The sequence below is a fragment of the Columba livia genome, chromosome 4, assembly GCF_036013475.1.
Source record: "Columba livia isolate bColLiv1 breed racing homer chromosome 4, bColLiv1.pat.W.v2, whole genome shotgun sequence".
Taxonomy (NCBI): domain Eukaryota; kingdom Metazoa; phylum Chordata; class Aves; order Columbiformes; family Columbidae; genus Columba; species Columba livia.
In genome coordinates this window covers 39,140,165-39,165,224 of record NC_088605.1, presented here as the reverse complement: position 1 = coordinate 39,165,224, position 25,060 = coordinate 39,140,165, and the positions used below count along the sequence as shown (strand labels likewise).

Below are 25,060 nucleotides of genomic sequence, written 5' to 3'. Positions count from 1 at the left end.
ATGTATTGTCTCTTCAGACCGATTGGTTTCATGGTAGTATATGTACAGGCAGCAAAAGTAAAAATAACTACTGCACTGGCAAAGGCTATTTTGTCAATTGCAGCAGAAAACAGTAACTGAATAATCATAGATCGGTAAGTTTCCTTTATGTATTTGCTGCCAAGTTTAAGACTTAACCCAGACAGAAGCGTTTCAGTCATCAAAAGATTAAGCTGAGGTATTCCGGAAACACGTATGTTTAAGGCCTCAGGAAAAGAATGGAGGGCGTCCTTGCTAATTTTACATGGGAAGATGCTCCTGTCTTGCAGAAAAGGACATAAAGTGATGGAGCTGCTTTTCACAATGGTTGTCGCATAAATGTCCTTGCAGGTTTTTCTGTGCATATTGGGCACAAAGCTCTCTCCTGCTTAACAGAGAGAAAAAAGATGGAAAAAAAATCTTCTTGAGCTGGCCTCATTATTGTTGCGTGTCAAAACAGCCTTTTGACTCCTTTAGTTTTCACCAACAGAAATAGTCAGTTGCAGATTATTTTAGTGATCTAAGATGACAGACTACTATGATTTTGGCTATGTTGCATCCTCCCATATACCTGTATGCTGGTTTGACTGAAAATGAGTTAATTTTCTTCATGCAGTTAGAAACCTTTCTTTTTCATAGCTAGCACAGTCGTTATTTGGACTTAGATTGAGAAAAAGCAGATAACACCCCAGCACACAGTTTTTAATTGCTCTGGTCTGAGAGCCAAGGACACTCTGAGCACTCTGCCTACAGGTGTGAGGCATTGAGGAAAGGCAGCCTGAATGTGGCAGAGCTTGTCTGACATCCAGACTGATCCATAAGAGTATTCCATCCCATGAGCATTATCCTTCATATTTAAGGAGTTGGGGCCTTCTGGTTTCTCTCTCTTGAACATCCCTGCTCCTGCTTTTTTGTTATTTTTGTCAGAGCTGGGGGAGTTTGGTTTGGAATGTTTAGTTGAGCTTTTTTGCTGTTTTGCAGAGGCCTTTGGGCCTTTCTGCCTTTTTCATCTTTCTTCTCTCTTTGGGATCAGCTGTTGGGACCGGGTGTTGCTTCCTAGGACTGGCTGCTCAGTGTGGATGGAGTTTGTGGGGAATTGCCTTGAGTATATTTTATTTCTATTTTATATATATATTTACTAATAGTATATTAGTATTTTGTTATTTTATTGAACTGTGTTTATCTCAATCCAGGTTTCTCCCTTCCCTTTTGATTCTCTCCCCTACTGGGCAGGAGGCAGGGGAGGGAGGAAGGGAGTGGCTCTCGTGACTGTATTACTAGCTCAGATTAAACCACAACCTGTGCTGAGGTAATAGGAGAGGCCAGCATATGTTTTCTACTACTGTAAGGAGGTTTTTTTGAACTATTTTTATATGGTTCATGTTAGGAATAGCAGGACAGCTCAAATTACATACTGCTCAGTCAATTAAAGCTAAAAAGAAGCAGATTTAGTTCAGCTTATTTATCAGGGCGTTTAGCACACTGTTGCTGTTGTAAATTATTTGATAATTTATAGGTCAGTGATACTGTAGCAGAGGTTGCCAGTGTTTTGGGGTAGAAATTGGAGGTGCTACAGAGGTGCAGGGGGTAAGCTGTGTTACAGGCATGGATTTGGAATGGACCTGCCTGGCTGTCCAGAAGAGATGCTTAACAAAATACTTCCTTTTCTTTGTCTTGCTTCCTATTTCATGGTCCACACTGCAGTCAAACAACTGAAGACCAGCTCAAGCTTTCACATAATCTTTTAAGTCTCTCTTAACACCTTCTCAGTAGCCTTGGAGGAAGATTGTTTGTCACATAGCACATGTTGCCAGGAGGTTGCAGTGTGATAATGAAATATTCCCTGTATGTGTCCCAACAGGAGAGAAGAGTAGCGGTTCTGCTTTTTACTGCTAGGATCATTTTTTTTTTCCTGACAAAGGCAGAACCTTGATCTCAGATTTCTTTCTGGATGCCAAATTAAGTAACTGGGCACTCTGCTTGAGTAGATCTATAATTACTATGAGCAGGTAATTGTCTCTGCTATTCTTTCAGGAAGACTTCTCTAGACTTTATACGAAGACAGAGAAGGCCCACGCAAAACATTTACAATGGAGAATTTGTTTACAGACTGTCGCTAGAAGAGGCATAATGCTTCCCTTTATCATCACTTGTCATAGCAGTGACAGCCTGTAAGCCTCCTGCCTGTGCATTATTCTTTATTTGTCACTGCCTGTGCCAACTCTTGCCCTGTCAGGTGCCTGGCATGTATCAAACATATGATTCATGGGTTCATTTGATCAACACTGTGAAGAAGAGAATGATGTATTTTCTTTTAAATTACAAATTAGACATTTACTCCCCATATCTAGTGACAGGGGCTTTGGCTTCTTTATATCCAAAGTGCACCATTTATAGCTCACTGTAGAATTTAAATACTGGCTTCTCTCTCATGCCTATCTCTGAAAGTGAAATTTATGTAACAGTACAGCATATAAATGAAACCATCCTACATCCCTGTTTTAGTGTCATGGCAAGCTAGCTTGAGCTGTTTTCTTTGGTAATAAATGGAAAGAACGCATTGTCCCCTGGACATTTAAAGGCCTTTTTATTACAGGTTGCTTTCTGTTTTATTAATAAATACTACATTATAATTTCTTTCATGTTATAATTTTACTCTGGCATTGATTGATACATGTTTACTTGGGCACTTGAGCTCACTCACTTCTAAATGCGTATGGGGTTTGTGTGTGAGATTCTTCTTCTGGAGAATGTTAGCAACACGGTAATTGGGAACTGTGACAAAATGCAATTGTGCTCTAGGAAATAAAATATAAATTGGTTTTATCTTCTATGAAGGAAATTTATGAAGTTCTGTGAACTGCTCTGGGCAGTTTATTTTGATACTTTTGGGAAAATATAATGTTAAAAAAAAAAAAAATTGTAATCGTGAACACCTACATCGTTTGTTAATCAAAATTATTCCTATACAGAGAATTCTGAAGTCTCGTCTGGTCTGTTTTAAGCAACACTTCAGCTGTGAGATTCCCAAGTATTGTCTTTGTCAGAGCATCTGTGTCTTCATGACCTCTGGCTCAAACGTGGGTTCTTTTATTAAGTAACAAGCCTTTAGAGGCAGCTGCTGACCGCAGGTCCTGCAGAATTGCCAGTTTGCTTTCAAGAGTGTCGCCTATGATAATACCAGTGTATTGAGGAATGAGGGAGTGGCTTTAATGAGTGGTTCAACATGAAAGATAGGTTTTTACTACTTCTGTAAACACTAGAAAATACTACATTTTTCTTGAAAGCTACTGCTGTTCTGCTGTCTCTGGCTGTTACTCTGTATTTGTTTATGCTTTTAAAGATTAGTAAGATTTGAAACATAGTGCCAGAAGACATTGCAGGGGTAAATACAAGGCACCTTTCATATTTATTTAAGGTAAAAAAATCATTACTTATGGATTGAAAAGTTGTGTGTTTTTTTTTTTTCCTCCACTTTAAGATATTTTTGTTATCATGACCATATTGGAGCTCGTCATTGAACTTAAACAGATGTTTTTGTAGTTCCTGAGAATTTTTCCCAAATAAATTCCCAGAATCTCATCTTGGCCAAATCTCAAAACTGAAGATGTGGTAGGTATTGTTACTGGCATCTGTTTGACTGTTTCATGACTTATTGTTAGGAACTTACTAAAATGTAGCTGTTTTAACAAATCTGGATACCTTATGTGTATGTACTGATCCATATACTTTGATTTGCATGGGTAACTAATCTTTCTATGTCAGTCGTCTACCTAAGCTGTATAAAATCAAAACTTATTAATTTTGTTTTCTTCCTGATTACTTCCATATACATCTAAATGATGTTCTATTTAGATTTCTGTGTGAACAAGCCAGCAAATTTTGTTTGTATACTTCTCTTTTTTTGCAAGTTGTTCTTCAAATGACAAGGAGAAAATGACAAAATTATTCAATCATAGGACTAATTGAATAGATGAAAACAATTTTGGGATATGTGATTCTGGCATCAAAAGATGTGCTTGATGTTTTAATGCAGTTCTTCACAAATCAGATGACATGCTGTCTGAATGTGTGAAAAACTATCTGAGAGAGAGGGAGGAAGGTGGTATAGAGAACTCTTGTTTGTTCCATAGAATTTCAGGTATTATTCTGTCCAAAATGACTAAAATATTTAAAATTTGATAGACCTCTTTTCATGAGTTTGCAAGGAACCTGAAGCCATGAAAGAACAGTACAAACTACCGTTGATTTCGTAGAGTTCAAGCCCAACTACAACTGATGACAATCAAATTATATTATTCAGCTCTTTTGTTATTTAGTAATTGCTATAAGAACAGAAGAGAATGTATCATAATATGACAGTTTACATGATTTTTTCCTCAAGTATTTTCCTGAAGAGATAGGTACTCAGCTTTCAGAATTTGCTCACTGCAAGGTGTGAAAGGAAAATGAAATTAAGTCCTTTGTATGAGACTGAATTTCACTGATTTTTTTTTTCTTCTCCCCCCAGCCCCCGCCCCAAGACAAGTGATAACAATCAGAATGCATTGAAAGAGGGCATTTATATTAGTTCGTTCGAACATCAGTGGTGGCCATATTCAAACTGTCTATTGCAAGAGCCTTACTTCACCAGTTGTGACACCCAGCTAGTGAAGATCCAGTTCAGGTGTGCCTTGAATTTTCTGTACAAGCAACAGGGAGCCTACTGACACCATGTACAGCTTAGGTTGTCCAATTAAGGTTCCTGCTTCTCTCCATCAGATAGATTAAGTGCTTCCTTGGTATCTGCCTTTACATACAAAGAGGGAAACTGCCTAGAACGAGCTCACAGGGAATAGTAAAGCAGTATGTCTGATAGACAACCAGATTCAGAGCTGCATAGTAGGATCTTCTGATCATCCGGTCTCATTAGTTAACCTACCTCCAAGAGGAGGCGGGTGAAGATGGAAGGTTTGCACGATAGCCAAGGTGTTAAGTGCTTGCTTGAATCTTCTTATCAGTTTGTCTGTACAGTGTGCAGCAATGTGGTCTTGCTCGTGGTGCTGGGTTCCTGTGCACTATTCAGTGCAAACAAATTTAGGACTTGTGGGTGGATGAGATCAGAGGGCAAAGTGTTAGATGACCTTCCATGGTGTCTGAGGACTTTCAGAAGCAATACGTAGCAGATGAAGTTTGATTTACTATGGAAATAGGTAATATCCTGTCACTTTGCTTCATTTTTCATGGCTACAAGATGATACAATATACAACATAGAAAAAATCCAGATTGACAGCCCTAACAGACTTTCTTATATTACCTGCAAGGTCTTTGTATCTTTGTTTTTAAGGTCTATTTCCCTTCTTCTACATTCCTGTACTACAAGAATAGCCTTAATGGAGCTCATAAAAACAGGAAAACAGTTCAATAAATATATGCTTTAGACAGTCTTGCACATGGGCACAAACTGATCTAAGGCTTGATTTAAGATCAGTTCAGTCATGGTACTGAATTGTAGCTGGTACCTAAAATGAGCCAGTGGCACACAGCCCTTGTCCTGTGAATATGGTTGGTCACACAAAGATCATCATTCAAAGGCATAATATATCTTCTGTCCTTGTGAATGTTGGGGTATTGTGTTGGTTTTTATTGAGTTCGTAAATAGCAAAATGGGATGAAAAAAGGGATGCTGCTTTTCTTCTTGTTTCATATAATCATTGAGTCTGGAGAAGACCTTTAAAATTAGAGTCCAGCTGAAGATTAACTGTGTTTCAGAATTTAAATCTGTGTATTCTACAATCAATGACAGAGTAAAAGACAAAAATTGATGTATATCTCTTTGTTTCTTTTTTTTTGGTCTCAGACTTGGCCTTTCTCACTTGATCTAATACTTCTCCTGGGTAGAACTATGAACACAAGCCATGCTTTTGATTCAGCAGCCCTCCAAAGCATTCAGTTTCTTTCTTTGAAAACCCCCAGCCTGTTCTGAAATCCTTGCAAGCTGATGTTCCCTGGTCTCAGGCTGCTCTCTCTTCTGTGTCAACGTACATCAGAATTCCTCAGTGCAGAGAAGCATCCCATGCAATACTCTCCCACTAAATACGTATAACTACAAAGTAATGCTTCTACTCCTTCCTAATCTGAAGGTAGATTTGGAAAGTCTTGTGTGTTGATCAGCCAGGAAGGAAAGGAGCAGAGACAAGAAAGTACATGTGCAGGAAGCTCTATTTCAGTGGGGCTTGATCTTATTTTAACACAAGGTTCTGTACTCTGCACTGTGACGTGTTTGCTTATTGCCTTTAATCTGTGTCAGCCTTATACATTCCAAGGTACTGCTAAATGGTATTTCTTTTGGGTAGTCCATAGCAAACTTCTTGCAATCTCTCATGATGCAAGGTCTGGATCAAGGCCTTTGCTGACCACACAAGCCCAAAGAATGACGCTACAAGAAGCAAGCATAACCTGGCAAACCCATATGGGTGAGGCTGAGCTTGCAACCCCTGGCATCACTAAATGTGGTTTATCACCAGTTTTAATTATTGGAGACTAAATTTTTCTCTCCCTCTTTCCCTGCCAAATGAAATTATCAGATTTTTCCAAAGTAAGGAGTCTGACAAGCTGAGGTGTTATGTCAAAGAGATCGGTATTTCTGTTATAGATGTATTTAGGAAGAGGCAAAACCGTAGGGTGTTTTTTGTTGTTGGGGTTTTTAAGATTCTTAGTGTATGTTTCTAGTCATAAAAAAAATTTGCAAAGGTGCTGGTTTGGGATACAAATAGAGCCAGGTTATGCAGATAAGAGAATCTATAAACTGCTCTACTTTTGCAGCTTTATTTTATTAGGAAGTCAGCTGTCCATTTGCTTCACACTGGTATACAACTATTAAGATCTTCCTTCATGTATGTTTCCCTTCCCATTACAAAAACAATCTAATCATGCTAGTTTAACACTTTTTAAAAATTGCTTTCTATGCATAGTTCTTCATAATTAGTTGATATAGGAAACCCACTTGGCAAGGACAATGTTTATAAAATGGCATGCCAGAATGTTTATCTGGCCTTGGGCTGCAGGAACCAGAGGATAGATGAGTATCCTGCAGTTGTTTTGGCCATGATTATATTGTGGATGGCAGGTTGCCAGTAGCAACTGCAGTAAAAGGTCCAGAGTATTAGTGTCTTCCTCTGTGTGATAAAACAGAGAACATTTGCACTTTCAGAACTGTCTCAGAGAGGATTTGTGGCAGATTTTGGAGGACTTGAAAGTGACAGGAAATGGAAGTAGATAAGTTGCTGGCAGGTTGTATGCCAACCTGTCCTTCTGTTGGCTCCTCCAGGCCTGGCACCACTGACGCTTTTTTTGCCCTTCTTTCTAGAACATTTAAAAGAGAAGCTGGAGGAATACATGGTCCGTTTTGCCAAAGTGAGGATTGTACGTACCAAGAAACGAGAAGGGCTCATTCGGACCAGACTGCTAGGAGCTTCGCTGGCTAGAGGAGAAGTCTTGACATTTCTGGATTCCCATTGTGAAGTCAACGTGAATTGGCTGCCTCCCTTGCTTAGTAAGTGTGTGAGTGTTGACCAGTCATTAAAATTAGAGCTTACAGCATAGCTTAAGCAATCAAAGTCATGTCCCACAATAAGCAGTACATACACTGTATAGAAGTGTTTTGAGCTGCCGTGTCTGAAGAGTCATTATGAGAGAGAACTGGCGAAAATGCGAGCAGCTCCGTTTTGTGGTTCTTGTGACTGAAGAACTGGTAGAATTTTGAAGTAGCACTTTGGCCTATTAGAGTTATGATTTATTTTATTATAACTACGACTAAGTATACCACTAAATCTAGTATTATGCTATGCCCTTACTATACACCTGAAAACTTTTGTTATGCAGGTATTGTACTCCTTCCTAGTCCTCCACATTCCATTAAAACAGCTTTTGCTGTAAATGTGTCTAAGACCGACCTCAGAGTTAAATCCAGTAACAACTACATTCACAATAGGAATCTCAGAAAGAATTATTTGCTATTGACTTCTTTGCTGGATTCCAGCTGCAGCTGGCAAAGATCCATTAGTCAAAGGAATGGAAAGAATCAATTGTTGTAGTCTAGGATTTGACTTCAGGAAACAACGTCCCCTTTTCTACAAATGTCCCCTTTTCTACCTGACTGCGTGCAAAGTGTACGTGCTTTGCAAAACGAGTGCTTTTTTGCTAGCAAAACCAAAGAAAATTCTTAATTTACTATTAAAGAAATTTGTTTAAATATAATAGCGTGTTGTAAGTAAGTGGAAGGATGGGGTTTCACCTATAAAAGCTTTGCACAGGCAGCCCTGACAAGTAGCCATTAAACACTCTAATGTATTCTACAGCCACCCTTCCTCTGCTTTCTGGTTTTGTCCCACTATACATAATACATTGCCACTACTGAAAAAGTCTCAAAGAGATTCTCACTCTTGTCCTCTGAAATCTTTCGCTAAGTTACTGCATATGAGATGTAACCCTTCTGTTTTGCTAAGTCAGACATGGGGAAATTGCAAGTTGCAAAGCCAGTTCTTTTTCTTGCTTTCTTGTCTGAAAATAAAATAGATCTAGCTGGGTTTCACCTTATAAAAACTGGAAAATAAATAGAATGGTCGCAAAGGATGCATAATTGTAGTTAAGTTGTATTTGGGTATTGAACCCTCAGCATCAAGCCAGAAACTGGAAAGGTGAGAAAAAGCTTCATCAGGGACCAAGTCCCAGCTTTCCTTAGTCCTCGAGCAAATCAGATCTTTCTTGTTCTTCCTGTAGAAGAAATGCGCTTAGCTAACCAGCCAGAGAACCTAGAGGTTAACTTTGAGGAACACTGGAGCCCAGGATCAGTAAGCTTTCTTTTGAAAAAAAAAAGTAGAGCAATACATGAAGAGGGACAAATACAGAGTGAATACACAGCTAATATATTTAAGGATGTCATGTGCCCTGTTTTCCAAAAGAGATAAGAGAACTTCTCATAAGCATTAGGTGGCACATACTTACTGTACTCAAATCAGATGACACCTAACTATTCGTAATAGATTTTTGCAAGTATTTATCTAAAAATCTGTCTTGCGATTCACTCAACACTGCATGTGACTGAATGCCATTCAAGGAAACCAAACCAGGTGATAGATTGGTTATTTATTGCTTCGAGTCTGCCTTATTTTAGCTCTGATTGTATGTGCCATGTGTAGTGAAAAATCCCTAACAAGAGCCCAGTTCAGCCCTGCTCTGGAATGAAGACTGCCAGTCTTTGCTGAGAGGGGCAGTCCTTTCTGCCGTTTCAAATCAGTTGTTTTGTTTTGGTTTGTGTTCAAAATGAGACCTTGCAAGCTGGGGGAGAACCAAGAGCAATTGCTTAAATATGGTTCTCAACGTTATGTAGGCATCTAACTTCAGTTTTCAGAAGTGACTGTCACTTTTTTAGACCAAAGGAGGACGGAGTTGTTTCAGTGCTTGTTAGGTATTTAAATAGCTTTATGGAGCTGAGACATAGTTGTTTTTAGTTACAGTACTTTGTTTTGTTCTCTTAAAAACAGGTGCAAAATTGTTTTTTCTTTCTTTTCTTTAAGCTTTATTTAGTTTATTTCTTTAGTTTAAATGGGTTTCTAAACTGAGATAAGTCACTCTCAGATCTCAGAGTTTTGCCTGATGTTCATTGAGCAGGCAGCTGTAGTCATGTAAAAATGTTGGCAAACACAGCTGTTTGTTATAATTCCTCAGTAGAATAAAGTCAGCAGAAGGAAAGATGTGACTTGAATTCCAGCTGCTGTAGATGCGAGTCTGGTGTAGCATGAAATCGCAGTTATTGCAGGTAAGAAACTGAGTGGCAAACCAGCTAAAAGGTGCAGGCACATCTTTCCTTTTGCTGATGTTGCTGTGGGAGTGGTATGAGGGGAGATGGACAGTAGATCAGTAGTGCCATAGGCTACCAGAAATAGGTTTGTCTAAAGAGACCTTTTCCTGACCAAGACTTAAAACTATGTCATTAATAGATCATGCTTAGCAAGTTATCAAGACACCTGATAGCTATAGCTGTCCATCTGCACAACATCTGTACAATGCATTATTTGCCAGGGCAGAGACTGAGAGTACAAGTACTTATGACAACTCAGTTAACAAGAGATAACTTGCTGAGTGGCTCATATGTTGTCACCATTTGCAATCACATATTTAAGTAGGAGAAGAAGAGTATTTGCCATGTAGCGTTGTTACTTTAACCAGGCCAATTTGAAACAAGCACTTGAATTAAAGGAGTCCATCTTTATCAGAAAGAGAAAACCTCCATTTTTGAGATAGTGATTTATATTTAAAACTTCTATTTATTGTCACATGTGCACACTATGCTTGATAGTAAAAGTGCTGAATTCAAATATATATGGATATATTGCTTAAAATTGCTAAGGAGAAAGCTCTGAGCAGTATTCTCTCTTGATCCCTTGCTTTCCCTCAAATCTGCAACATTTTTACATGTACAATGATACTTATCTGTCTGTTCTTCCTTTTATCTGCAGCATGTGTGCATTGAAATAGCACATGGAAATTTTCAGACCATAAGAATTTGTGAGAGGATGACGAGTAAAGGCAATAGAAAAGAAACTGTAAAGCATTTCAGCTGTGACTTTCAGACAGTTGCATTAGGAGCAGGTGGGACAAAGGCAGCAGCATGTTCGCATCTGTAAAGCTATGATATTAGTACTCCTGTGAAATGTAAGCTAGACCTTCAGCTCTTTTTTCCATTTCTTACATTTGTATTGGGACTACTTTTGAGCCTAAGTATGTATGCAAAATTAATTATTTTAGGCATATTGAAAGAAACACTGAGGCTGCAAGTTTAATTACTCTGCCTTTTGGTTTACACAACTACAAACACCCTGGTTTCTTCAAAAGTCAAGATCTTCCTGTCATTCCTCATCATGTCTGAAACATTCTTGGGGCTGAGAAGTAAGTTCTGCAGATACACAAGAACAGACAAGTAAGCATCATCTTATTTGCAAAAATCTTGCAGAGTCGTAGGAAGGAAGACTGGGAATGAGTTTGGGTATTGCTCAAATAATATTCTCTCTGGCTGTCTCTGCATGTGACTTGGAGATTTCCAATCCTTCAGTCTCTGTAAAGGCAGTGGCTTTTAAGGATCACGAGAAAGATGCTAATGTACTATGAGTCTACCTTTGACCTGCTCCATCCAGATCGATCCCATTTAGTTTCTCTTCTCCAATCAATTTCAAAGGGGAGGATCAGAGATAGATTATTATAAGCTCTATAACTATTAGCAGGACCATCACAAGAAAAAGATTATGTAAAAATGACTTTACATAATGATTACAGATAACACTACACAGTACCAGTGAATGTAATTATATTTGGCAATAGCAACAGTAATGCAGCCATTATGTCTGAGATGAGTTTCCTAGAATTTTGTGGAGGCTGTGCTTTAAATTTACTTCACTATTAAAGGATAAGGATGTAAAAACCTGCTGAACTTCCAGGCACAGTAGTTTCTTACTAGCAGTCAGCATTGTTCCCCCATTTTGACAGTCTCTAAGCAACAACTGAGAATAATATGAAAACTACAGATGTTTTGCTAACATAATCTTTTTCCTTAATTTCAGTCCTTCAGAAGCAAGGAAGCAGAATCTGTATTACTAATCACTACACCAGTATTACCAGCTTTCCTATCTAAGTGTTCATTCCACACTCAGCCCTCTCATTTTTTGTAGGGTATTATCAAGCACCAGTGAAATATAATCCTTAAAAACAAAAAACAACTTTTCCATATAGGCTCTACAATGTACTGAATTTTGTAAAGAATCTAGACTAACCTTTGGAGAAAAAGTGTGATTATACTTGGAATTTTGCGATTTTGTTTTGTTTTTCAAGGGTTCATACATAGTTTTTCAGTCATTTCATGACAACACAGGTCATTTAAATCCATCAATCTTTTGCCTAATTCTTGCAGCTGAAGGTTTTTTTGTTTGTTTGTTTTGGGTTGTTTTGTGAGGAGCTCTGTGGGATTAAGCAGTAGAATTCACCAAAAAAGACTTGGGGACACCCTGCTCATATATTAGAGACAGGAACTTGATTTAGCGTCACAGTTCTAAATGAAAAACAAAACAAGAAAAAAAAAAAAAAAGAAAAAAAATCCAAACACAAAAAAACAACAACTTGTTTCTTTAGAAAACAGGTGAGCAAGAATAACACTGTGGGGCCTTTTTTATATCTCAAAGATTGGTACAAGAAAGCACACAAGCCCTGTTTTGTTTCTCATGTCGGAGTTTGCCTGTAATTTGTAGCATTTGATCTCAAAGCTGATGCACACTAGAGCTGCAGGAGCAGGGGCTGAGATTCACATTTGGGAACACAAATCTCTCACAGTAGCTTGCCATACACACTCCCCACAGCTAAAGGAGTATTTTTACATTTTGCTTGCTGGCTTGTTCTGTAGCTGACAGATTGGGGAGAGAGTAGCAAAGTGACAAAGACATAGATGACTGGACTCCTATGGGTCTCACAGGGATATGCCTCCCTTTAAAGAACTGTAAATGCTTCTAATCATTGCCCAACTGCATTAAGTCTACTTTCGATAAAGGTTTGATACAGATTTGAAAAATGAAATTATTTGGGGGCCATAGGGAACAAGGCGAGCAATCTTCAAACATCAGAAAACCTGAGGGATTTGCTTTGCAGTAATATGATAGATGGCTTGACTAGACATGCCGTTTCCTATTTTCTGCTTTCATTTTTCAGACCAGATTGCACTAAACCACAAAACCATCGTGTGTCCTATGATCGATGTCATTGACCACAATCACTTTGGCTACGAGGCACAGGCGGGGGATGCCATGCGAGGAGCTTTTGACTGGGAAATGTACTACAAAAGAATACCAATTCCTCCAGAGCTCCAGAGGGCTGATCCCAGCGACCCCTTTGAGTAAGTAGCAATGAAGGGGGAAGAGTGGGAACATAAAGCAGAACAAACAAAGAAGGTAACTGTGGCAGAAGAATCCAAGCCCAGAAATTTCCATGTGGGCCACTTCATAATAATGAGAGGTAGTAAAATAAGCTCCTGTACAGGATTATAAAACTTCCAAACTAGCAAAAACATCAGGGCAACAAGTTGCAGAATTCACAAGCTATGCCTGAAAAAACAAACGTGCCCCATCATTTCTGTCTTAGTGGTTGTGCATAAAGAAATAGGCACATACTTACAGTTAAGAGAAAGTATTGGCATTGGACAAGGACTGAATGCGACTGGAGTTATTCTGTTAGTTCCACCAAACACTTCCTGAACAGACTTTAATGTTTTTTTTGCTGGAGCTTGATTCAATACATGCATCAATAGCTGAGTCCACATTCTGCCAGCAGATGCTTTGTTTATGACTGGTGATATTACTGCTGTATATGTATTGCTGTAACTTAAATACAGGGCTGTCAAACCTGAACAGTGCCAAGCCGATTTGTAAATAATTTTCAATAAACGAGCATCCTATCCCAGTTTTATATAGGCCAACTCAATCACAGGAATTATCTATTCTTCAGAAAGGAAAATACTTGTTTTCTTTACTTTTAATTATTCTCATGTAAGGATCGGCTGGGATTAATCCTCAGCAGCCGAGGGATGACAGGCAGGCAGACAGGGTTCAAGGTGGCGAAGGCTGCAGATCTCTCAGGCAGTGTGTATCCCAGCAGGGCTGGTAGTGAGACTGATGCTTCAGGTAGCCCTGGCTGCAGATTTTGGCAGTTTAAAAACTCGGCATTTTCCCCTCCCCAAAACAAAACCTGGAAATAATAGCAACAGAAAACCTGTCTCCCTGGCCCAGACTCTGCACTCTTTTGAAGCAACAGATCTGATTCATGCAGAAATTGACCCTTAAATCCAGGGAATGACCAGCTCTGCACAGGCAGAAGTGGGTAATTGCAGCATTCATTGGGCTTATTTTCATTACTCTGATTGTTCCTTTTTACTTATCTCCATCTAGGCCCATCAGTCTTTACCTTGCTTTGGTGTAAGTGCTGATGAAGTACTCTCCATCAGCTGCCAGTGTGACCACTTCACAACATAGATGCAGCTAATGCAATCACAGCACTATGGAGCTGCTATAGCCTCCATTGCTCTTCCACAAGTCTTTCTGGTTCTCTGAGCAGATGTGATTTCTTGCCACTTACTGGAAGTCACCTAGCACATTGTATAACTTGGTTCAGCATTCGAAGTTGGTGTAAGTAAAATTTATGTTATGAGTGTAGCTCAGGGTTGCTTATCAGCCGTTGCACATGTTTGCAGTTTGTAGTTTGCATCTCAAAGACAAGAGAGGCCTGAGGAGCAGGTACGTGTAGGAAACTTTCTAGAACAGATGAGACTTTGTGCAGTAGAGAACAGATGTGGCAGTTTTGCATGAACTGTTGTTATGATCAGCATGGCAGCAGCTGATACCCACCTTGCCCTGCCTGCATATGTAGGGCACACAGATAAATGGATTTGCAAGGAACAACATCTGGGACAACGTGACCTGTAAATCTCTTGTAATTTGAGTTGTCTCCTCAGAAAGGTGGAAAGGTTTCCCAGTTCCTACACAAATCGGTGAGAGTCTTCCTTTGTTTCCCCCATCATGGGATCCACATCAGAGCAATGCAGGTGGAAAAGCAGCATTGTCCATGGGACCACCATGTCTGTACCCAGACACAGCAGCAGAATTGAAGGCTGGCTGAGCCAGGACAGTATCTTTGCTCAAAAGTATCTTCTGCCTAGAATGGGGAGAGTGTACAAGTATTTTATATGATCAGTATGATTTAGCTTAGGTGAGGAATTATTTTCTATTTCAAAGTCAGTACTGCTTTTCTCCTAGGGCCTTCTCTGTTGACACCTTGAGCTTGCAGTACCTTGCTTACATCAAGTATGGTAAAGGTTACAAACTATTTTAGATATCAGTAACTTAATGGACCAAGACAGCTTCTGTAGAATTAAAGAGACAGAACAGTTTTCCGTTAGATGCAAATACACTAAAACTAGAGATTACTTCAGCCAGTACCATAATAATTATGTTATTATTTAGTAAGAAGTAAGGTTGAATTGATTGGGGTGTTTTTTTTTAGGTTAAATATTTTGCTATTGATATCTTAATAGCTTTATTTCTTGCCAACAGCATCAGATCTAAGCTGATCTTAAATGAACTGGAAAATTGCCAGCGTTTTTAGCAAAACACTAGCAAATAATGGGTACGTGATCCAAAAATTGCACTGATGAGTTTTTTCCCCCTCACTTGAAATGCCAGCTCAGTATGTGTGTTAAGCAGAAAAGGTCACATCAGCTTAGGAAGTAATGTACAGAAAAACAGATCAAATGACAGAAAGTCTAAGAGCAGTCATTGTATTATCTGAATGATACATTTGCTTTCCATCTGCACATGATCAAAATACTGCTGCAGCAGACATCAGCAGAGTGTTTGCGTTTACACAACAAACTGAAGTGTTGTCAGGTAAGCTTTTGGTGTGACAGTAGCACAGAGCTTACTGATCTCCAATGCCAGCTGAGCTAGTGGTTTTTTGAATTGATTTTCTCCCTTCTTTCTTTTTTTTTTTTTTTTTTTTTGAACCATAGTCTACAATGGCCGGTGTTTGACAGGCACTCTCCTGTTGGACACCGTGTATCTGGATACAGTCTTTCAGTTCAAAACCCTTCTTGTGAAGAGTCTGAACATTCTCATCTATTTGCGCTGTGAGTGTGGGCATGGTTTATTGTTCACACAGCTGCAGTGCCGCTCAGGCAACATCTCCACCCTTTGCTGTGACTGAGCTTGGAGCTTCACTCCATACCTCAGCTCTTGCTGATGTACACCCATACCCATTCTCAGGCCTTCTGCAGTTGTTCAGGAGTAGCTTTACGCCAAGATTTGACTTGAAGTTTATGACTTTAGGACTGAACATATAACACTCTCAGTGTCACATTCAGGTATAGATGATATACAAGCACCAACCTGGGAGTCATATGACAAATTTATAACTGCTTTTGGATCAGACTGCATTGATCTACAAAATTTATCATTTTCTTTCACATGTAGTTTGTCACTCACCACACCAAGTTTCCCATACGTTTCACTGAACCGAACTATAGCCATATAAAACGTATTTTCAATCAAAGTTCCTATGTGAATTATTAGATGTTGCTCTGTGCTCGTTGTAGTGTTTAAGAAATTTAAACAACTATTCCATAAATGGATTTCAGGTAACCTTTAAGAATAGCTATTTTTCTGAAATATCTATGTTGCTTTTTCTCAAGATACATTGAAACCTTAAAGGCATGGAAATTGGACTTCACCCCTAGTAATATTGCCATCCAGAGACTAAATCTCTGAACTCTGTGTTGATTTCCCTTTTTCATGTGCCACAAAAGCAACAGAAGTTTTATGTCACATTCAACTGATCTGTCACACTTGCAGCTCACCATAGTTAGCTGTAGTGATTTTACTCTTGTGATTCATGTATAACTACTCCAACATATTTTGAGTGGGGCTTCATGCTATTTTTCTTTGATGCATTCAGAGTTGTGTAGATGATACAGAGCAGATTGGTGTTCTGATGTATTGTGGGACATTGTCAGACAATCATGAAATCACCATCATGTCATGATGATGCTCATTGCCTTGATCACAGAGTCAATGATCATTCAGCAGAATTTGAGATAACTTGGGAAATTTTCTTCTAGCCTATAAGCAAGCAGGATGAGAGATGTTTACCTGCTTTGTGGTAAGGATCACCTTGGCTGGCTTATTATCTCTCCCTGGTTTGTTTCTCTGTCATGGCAGAGTTTTGGGAGCATGCCCTGATGGGACATACGGGTTTGGGACATAAAGAGCTTGCTCTTGTGTGGCTGTTTCTTTCTGTGGTACAAGTACTCTACTCTCTGGAGGAGTTCGCCTAACCCGAGCAATTGCCACTTAAACTAATAGGGTAACCTTGTTACTATAATGGACTGTGATATACAGTGTGTCAGTTTATATGATTTAATGACCTGTCTGGGCTAAAAGCTCTGTGGAAGTTTAAAGCAGAGGTTTGATATGCTTGAGCCTGCTAAGAATGGCTGTTTTTTTGTTTCCTGGCAGTGCTTACATTACATCAATTCATGTTATCACATGCCTGATCTGAAAACAGGCATCAGCATCCATTCAAGCCAACAGCAACGTATTTTTAACCAGACAAGAAGACATCAACAATTCAACTCAAAAAAACTATTTAGAAAAGCCAAAAACTAATTGAGAGGGTTAATATAGCACAGATCAATTTGGGTAGGAAAGGGCTGCACAGCTCCTCAGAGAAGTTTTATGGTGGTATAACTTCATGATACAGGAGGGAGGGAAAGGTGTGTCTGAGACCTGACAGCATTGCTATTGGGTTACAACTCTAGATGGAAATCCTAACCGATGAGAGAAGTCTTGTGCCTCTTACTGAATGCCACAACTTCTAGCACCTATCTGAGAAAGTTAGTCGGTTTTTGGTATATGACCACTCCTAATTCTCCAAGACTTCCTTTGTATTATATAACAGACCTGTCATCTCCAGACATGCCTGAAGGGAGATGAAGCTGAAGAATCATGTAATTCCAGCAAAGGACCAGAACAATACTTTGGCAAATACTGTAATAGACAAGGAAGTAGAAGCAACTTTGTAACATCTGATCACAGGATCACAGAATGTGAGGGATTGGAAGGGACCTCAAAAGATCATCTAGTCAAGGCATTTTAGTTCTTATACTCAGCTTTCTATTTATAAAATAGAAATAGAATCACTCCACCATCACAAGGCTACTTTGGGTGTGAGTCTGGTGAAGGTTAGGATTATATTAGGATTGAGGTCTCACAGTAAAACAGGCCACTTGTGACTTATGAATGTACTTTTTGGTAGAATTTTGGACATGCTCAAGGGATTAAATTAGGTGGTCGGTACATTTTTCTCTTCCCTTGCATCACAGAATCTCAAAATTTGATGTAATATATGACCTTGATGTAGCCAATTGTGTGTTAGATTGGAAGATTACCTGGCACTTTCTATTGATTTGCATATCTAGAATCATATTATTATTATTATGCAAACTGTTATTAGCATGCTGTTATTTGAATCTGACATACTCTCAGAAATACTCGCTTTTTCTGCAGCTCCTTACTTTTAGTATTTATACAGCCTTTTTACAACATGTTGGTGCAAAGAAAGTCTTCGCTAAGACTGCATTTCAAATCTGACAAGTACTTTTACAATTTTATGATCATTTTCTGAAGTTTAGAAAGTGCTTTGGACAATGACTTCTGTTCTATAGCTGCCAGTGCTTTATAGTGTGTGTCTTTTATGGCTCATTTCTGCCTATAAACATATTCATAAAACCTCTCACAACCAGAAACAATTGTCTATTTTTTTTGAAACCTGACTATAATCTACTGTTTTGAACCATGCTACAGGAATGTTTGATGCAAAGGCATTATTCTACAGAGAAGCACTCTCCAACCACTGTGAGTTTGTGTAATTTAAGGTCTTGATGTATTGTTTTGACAAGCTATGGTCTGTAGAAGACTGTTAGTGGAGATAACAATAGTGGAGATTACAGTAGCTTTTACAAACTGCCATCCACCCATGGCCCCACAAAAATTTCTGATTTTTTTCAATGAAATGACACTAATGTTTCTAGAGCTGTTAGCCTGCTACCCCATACAGGTATTAACTTCAGAGCTGGACAGGCTATATGGCTATATGCTGGGGTAGATTTTTATAGAGTAGGTCACCAAAACTATCAGTAATTAGAAAACTAAGTAGTTTCTGGACATTAATATTTCTTCACATAAAAAATAAATGAAATGCTGGCTGAGAAGAAGGCAGAGATATGTTGTTCATTGCATACAAGTGGGCTATTTAACACTATCAACATGCTACTGATACAGATGACTTGGCTTTCAAAATTATAAAATCATATCTGAACGATTTTCCATGAAGAAAACAAAATCACCCTTTAAAAATAATTATTTCTATTTTAAATTCTATATCTTCAAGCCATTTTCTCTAGAACTTTCTTGCAGAATTTGGTGACACCTATTGGTACTGAGAAACAGAAAACCTTCTCTTACATTTTATAGTGTTTACCAGCATAAAGTTGGGAGTGACCTGTGCATCTTCTTCCATTTCTGTTTGTTGTTGTTTTTTTTTTTTTGAAGAATGACCTATGGCTATCTAAAGCCCTTATTTGTGCTACAGTTGCTTCCAACAGAAGAGACAAAGAAGACTAAAACCAATTACTAATTTTGTCAGACCCCTCAGTGTGCCAAGCAGTTTCCAAATCTGTACATTGATACAAGTTCCATAAGTGCTTATTGGCTCAAGTGTAAATAGTACCCTTCAGCATCTGTTCAGTATTTGCAGTTGGGGTTGGAGGAGGTGTGCAGGTCATTTCCAACGTACTCTGCAGGGTCTGCCAGATACTCCACAGTATCATGATGCTTCTCTTCCTTTCCCCTGCGATGCCTGTGGTACTTTTTGCAGAACCAGCGGTCAGCTACACATAGCACAGAAGCATCTTTACCTGCCGATACATACCACCTGATTTATTTGTCTATATTCTGACTATCCAGCTATCTTGGCATTGGACCCTGTTTGCCAAGAGGTGAAGAGATTTTTCTGACTTCCACTCTGAAAAAATTAAGCTGCCAATGCAGTATGTGCTCAAGGCATGAAGAGGCCAGGAAGAAACTTATGTATAGACAGTGTTTCAGGACTATCCTTATTTGTAATATCTAACCGGAAACTTTCTTGCCACAGCTTGAACATCTTTATATTTTTTCATGGACACTGTGCACTTAAAGGAGACCTTTTAAGTACCTGGGGACTTATGTCAGAGTAGTTCACTGCTTTTAAAAAAATTATCTTATTTTTTTTCCATCTCTCTTAGTAAGTCATGTTTTCTAGATCTCTGATTATTATCTTTGCTCTCCTCTGGATTTTTCCACACTGAGAGCAGACACTGGACCACCCAAAGCCTTTTCATTGCCTAGTAGGAGAAGCAGGTGACTTTGCCTGTCTTGGAGTCTGTGTTCCTGTTTATATTTCCTCGACATTGTTGATTCATGCCAGGCTTGTGCTCTGGTGTAACCTTCATACAATTTTCCACAGAACTGGTGTCTAGTCAAGTGTTCATCATCCTCCTCTTGTAATTCAGATTTTACCTTTTTGAAGGCAAGGCATTTATCTTCATATCTATTTAAAGTGCCATGCCCAAAGAGGTGATGCATCTTCATTATCCAGAGTTCAGTGTGATACTTCGTACTTTAATATTTTGAATTGCATCTTTTTTGCCTTTGTTTACTTCACTTCTCAAATTTTCCAATATTTTGAATTCTGATTTACTCTTCAATTAGTTTACAGCCTATTGCAATCTTATTTGGACTCTATTTGTCGTTTGTGCAAATGGCACACTCTCTTCTAAATCCTGATTTTAAGAATGTCTGTTCAACTCGTGCCAGTAATCAAAATACACAATTTTTCTGGCTTTCCAGCACTATATCCAGTGGTTCCTGCATTTTCCCAGCCAAAAATGCAGCATGTACCACTTCTGTGGCCCTGGAAAATGCGTGTTGGATTTGGAAGCCATGCTTCCTGCCAAGCAAGCCTTTATACAATGGTCTTCCTCCTCACGCTTTAGATGACACCAGATTTACAGCACAATGGCAGGTGCCTTTCCAGATCTGAGATCAATATCTAGGACCTCATGGGCACATGTTCCAAACTGATACAGTTATGCACAAAGCCCTGTTTAAAGCTCCATGAAGTAGGGTTGCTGAATTGCACCATGCAGGTTTTTAATGCAACACTGAACTGAATCAGATGCCAGACAATGTTTGCAGATACTTTCTCAGTACAATTACCATCTTGATGCTGAGTTATAGGTGGTTGCTTTTTAGTAATTGCTATCAGAACTTTTGGCATCTCTCTGACAATTATTGTGTCTTGTCCACATTTCTGTACTTGTGAGCCCTGGCAGTTATCTATGGATCAGAGCTTTTGTCAGAGACTCAAGTGAGGAAAAGACAGTTAATACAAATTCTGTTTAAAACAGTAGGAGAGTTCAGTATACGTATTGATATGATGAGGACCTTGGAAATAAGATCACATTTGAATTAACCCCAGACACACTAGCATCTGTTTTCTTTTTATGTAAGTAACCGAAATATGGTTATTCTAGCTGGAAGATAACTTTTTCATGAGGCAAAGGCAAGTGCTTCCAGCAGCCTGTGAGGTGAAAATTATGATAAACACTCTGAATTTTGCTGTGTTATTTTACTTATAAAACACTATCCATATCTTTTGAGAGACCAGGAGCAAATGAGACTCAAAACGGTTGGCATTTGTTTTCCATAATCTGCCAAGACAGTGTCCTGCGTTAGGAAACAGGATTTGTAAATTAGCTTTGCTAATTTCTAAAGATGCATATTTCCTTCGTGGGAAAACAGCATATAACTATCTCTTCAAGTGAATTATTTGGAAAATCAACCCCTCTGATGTCTTCTGTTGTTAAGCTGGTGTGTCAGGGTTATTTCAGTGCTGGAGAGGCACTGCAGGCATCAAATTACACGAGTCCATTTGCCCCCTACAGAGAATGAGGTGCATGCAAGGAGACAGGAGACTCACTCCATGTGCTCTCCTGGTTCTCCAGCAGAAGGTTTAGCTGATTCTGCAGAACTTCCCTGGCTTTTTTTGTGCTAGGGCAAATAACCGTCCTGTTTTCCCGTGAGTACAAATGACCTGTGGATGTGCAGCACATTAGAGGTGGAAGGGATGGTTCTAAGCCAGGAGCACAGTGAGAGAACAGTAACAACATTTTTCCCTTTTGAAGCACTGCAAACGTGCAAAGGACTTCTTGGAGTAGCCGAGGAAAAGGTAAACAGCAGGGAAGGCAGTAGTTTGAAGCAGTGTTTTCAGACTGCTGTCTGGGGACCTCAGGGTAGTGGTTTTGAAGAGACTCTGAGAAAGCACCAAAGGAAAATCAAACCCCCGAAGTTCTCAGCCCACTGGAAATGTTTCAGGTCCCCAGTTGGCTGCTTTGCAGTAGGTTTTAATGCCTAGCCCATTTGGTGCTGATCTTTTTTGACAGAATGACAGTTTAAACAGCAAAACTGTTCAAAGCACAATCTTTGTTTGCTCCTGACTTGTTTAAAGGGCATTCAGGAAAGAAGAGACTTCTGTTATAGGTTGCCTGTCTCCACAGTTGTAGTTACAATATATGTAATTAGCTGCTATTGCTTAATCGTATGGGTCCTATTATTTCAGGGGTGTTCTCATTTGACCTTAAATCAAGCAGCACAAAATAAAGAAATTTTTCTATATGTCCAAATATATTTCCTTATTTTTTACACTTTATTTTATACTACTGTAATTGTTTGCATTTCCATTTCTGCTAAATAGGAATAGTATTATTATTCTATAAGAGACATGTTAAGAGACATGATTACAATTTTTGTAAATCACAAGGTATTATCACTATTGCAACCAATTTCCAGTATGAGTTCCTATAATGATAATTTAATAGAATCATAAATGTTTAACAACAAAACAGAGTATTGTGACTGTCTCAATGGAATTGGTAATAATTTAAGAACATTCATATATCTACTGGAAGGTAATAACATGCTGATAATTTACATAGGCATGAAAGGACTCAAAACTTTTCAAAATGTGGGTATTGGGATGACTGAGACTACATTTTTATATAATTTTTTTTAAGTGGTATAACAAAATAATGATCAAGCTTTTTAAAAGTGTATGATAACACATGGTCAGGTATTAGAAAATTATGTCTTTTGATCACCTGTTTAACCTTCTGCGTTCTTACTTTAATTAATAGTTTTTTGGATATGAAAGTTTCCTAAGCTCTGTGGGCACAGCTGACTGTAGGCTTTAAGAATGTCTGTGGCAAGGAAGGCTGATAGATGGGCCTTAACTGCAGACAGATTTCATCTGTCTCATCTAATGCTTATTAAGAAATCTAACCTCAGTTAAATTGTATTATACAAACCTTCAATTGTACCAGGGACTGCCAAATAGCGGCTTTCTGCAGTAATTACTGGACTTACATCTCCACCTACTGGCTGATGAGCAAAGTCCCATTCGAATGCTAGTTTAGGTGAAATCCAAGTGGTTTGCTTGTAAAAGCTTTTCTGATGATAGTAAAAATCATTTACAGCCACGATTTTCAGGATATGTTTGTTCAGAGTTTTTTTTCCCACATGTATAATGAAGCCACTGACGTCAAACTCGTTGAGCTATGCATAGCAGTCTAGATCTTAATAAAGAAAATAAGACTAGATTTTTAAATCAGAAAAAGATGTATTTAACCCCCCCCCATAGACACTTTCAGTGGGAATGCATAAGCACATCCAAGAGCCAAGTACACAGTAGACCTGTAGAAGATTATTCATATGTAACTCAATAAGGCTTAATAGCATAACAAGAATGATGTCACTAGAGAAATTGTTTCTTTAGAAAGAAACAGAAAAATCTGTTATAGCAAAGAACTTGGACGGCTGACCATAGGGTGATTATCAGTGCTGCCAGGAGGAAAAAAACAACAACAAAAAACACAGTTTTATTTTGCTGTAGCAAAACCCTTTGTGGTTATGGAGTATTTCAGAATCTCAGCTGTCCCCTACTCCTTTTCCTCGCAAGTCAGGATATAATATCTTCTCAGCCTCAGATGGAATCTGTCATGATTCTGTTGTCTTTTTACACCTTTCCCTCATTTCCTGAGGGAGAAGAGGAAAACACAGAATAATAGACACAAAATTACATCACTGGGTGCTCTTTTATACTTGAATTTTCTCCAGAGATGTTGCTTTCTCATTCTTTTTGATGGGTCATTCATCTATTGGAGTGGATGTCACATCCTCTCTACCTGTACCTTAAAATCTTTTGACTGGCATTTCTACTGAATCTCCTTCATTTCTGCTTAATTAGCAAGTTTCTGGCTTCAGGATGCTTCCTACTCAAGAGAGCACTGATAAAGTCTTAACTATTGTGAGGAATGTTAAGCACACAATCTCCCTAGTAATCATAGAAAGAAAAAGTACAGTACAGTGCATGGTGAAACTAGAAATGCTTGGGCACTTCTCATGGTCCTTGGGCTGAATAATAGTAGATCTTACACACACACACAGTTAGTTTTACAGAAATTCAGTTTAGATCAGATACCCCATTAGATGCATCTACAAAAAAGTCATACAAGACACTTAGAACTAAGTATCGTTTTCTACAGAAGCCCATGTTAAACATTGCTGGAATTCAGATGTTAAATGAAGTAGGTTTCTTCTACTTTTTTTTTTTTAATCTGAGCAATTTCTTCAAATAGTTACAGAAATAACACAAAATAGGAGCATTCCCTGCATGGAAAAACAACTGTTTCCCAGCTGGAAAATAAATTTTCCAGAGACATAGAAGATAACTGAAAGAAGCTTGAAAGGCACTTTGCTCTGTATCTGTAAACAATAGGCATCAGCCGAAACATTAATTACCTAGTGAGACAATAGCTGTAGTTGTCAAGATAGCTGATATTTGAATGGTTTCATTTGACTCAGATGGAGAAAGTTAATTATGAAACTTTATTAAATGAAATTGTAGATTTCTGCATGTTGTGACATTTTGGACATGAGAGAATCCAAAATACCCCAAGTGCAGAAATGAAGCAGAAGGACGTGGCATTCAAACAATATAGCTGCAACACCAGCAGGACTAGAGGGCTTCCTGCAGATTGGCAGCAGCAGAGATCGTGCCTCAGATCTCTTGAAAATGCTGGTCTTTCTGGAAGTGAATTGAACACACCTAACCAGCCAGGTGGTTTAAAAATATTTGATCTGTCAGATACATTCTGGTCTGTTGCTAAAGAAAAATTACATCCTGTTTCAGTCTTCACTTCAATGGCCTGTTTCAGCCTCTTCTCATAAGATACCAGATCCACAATTCTTCTGATTGTTCTGGCACCAGCTCTATGTTCAGTTTCATTTATCCTTTTTTTTTTTAAATAGCAGGCCAGATTTG

General features: G+C 38.6%; 1 protein-coding gene across 2 annotated transcripts in view; it reads left to right on the top strand.

Moving 5' to 3' along the window:
* The window catches only part of GALNTL6 (polypeptide N-acetylgalactosaminyltransferase like 6), a 457,687-nt gene that overhangs the window by 358,209 nt on the left and 74,418 nt on the right, over positions 1-25,060 (top strand). The window contains exons 5-6 of one of the 2 annotated variants that reach the window (XM_065061334.1): positions 7,368-7,553; positions 12,752-12,935. In XM_065061334.1, the coding sequence (XP_064917406.1) occupies positions 7,368-7,553; positions 12,752-12,935 (370 nt within the window). The remainder of the gene's footprint in view (positions 1-7,367; positions 7,554-12,751; positions 12,936-25,060) is intronic. The other variant, XM_065061335.1, reaches the window with a different exon arrangement.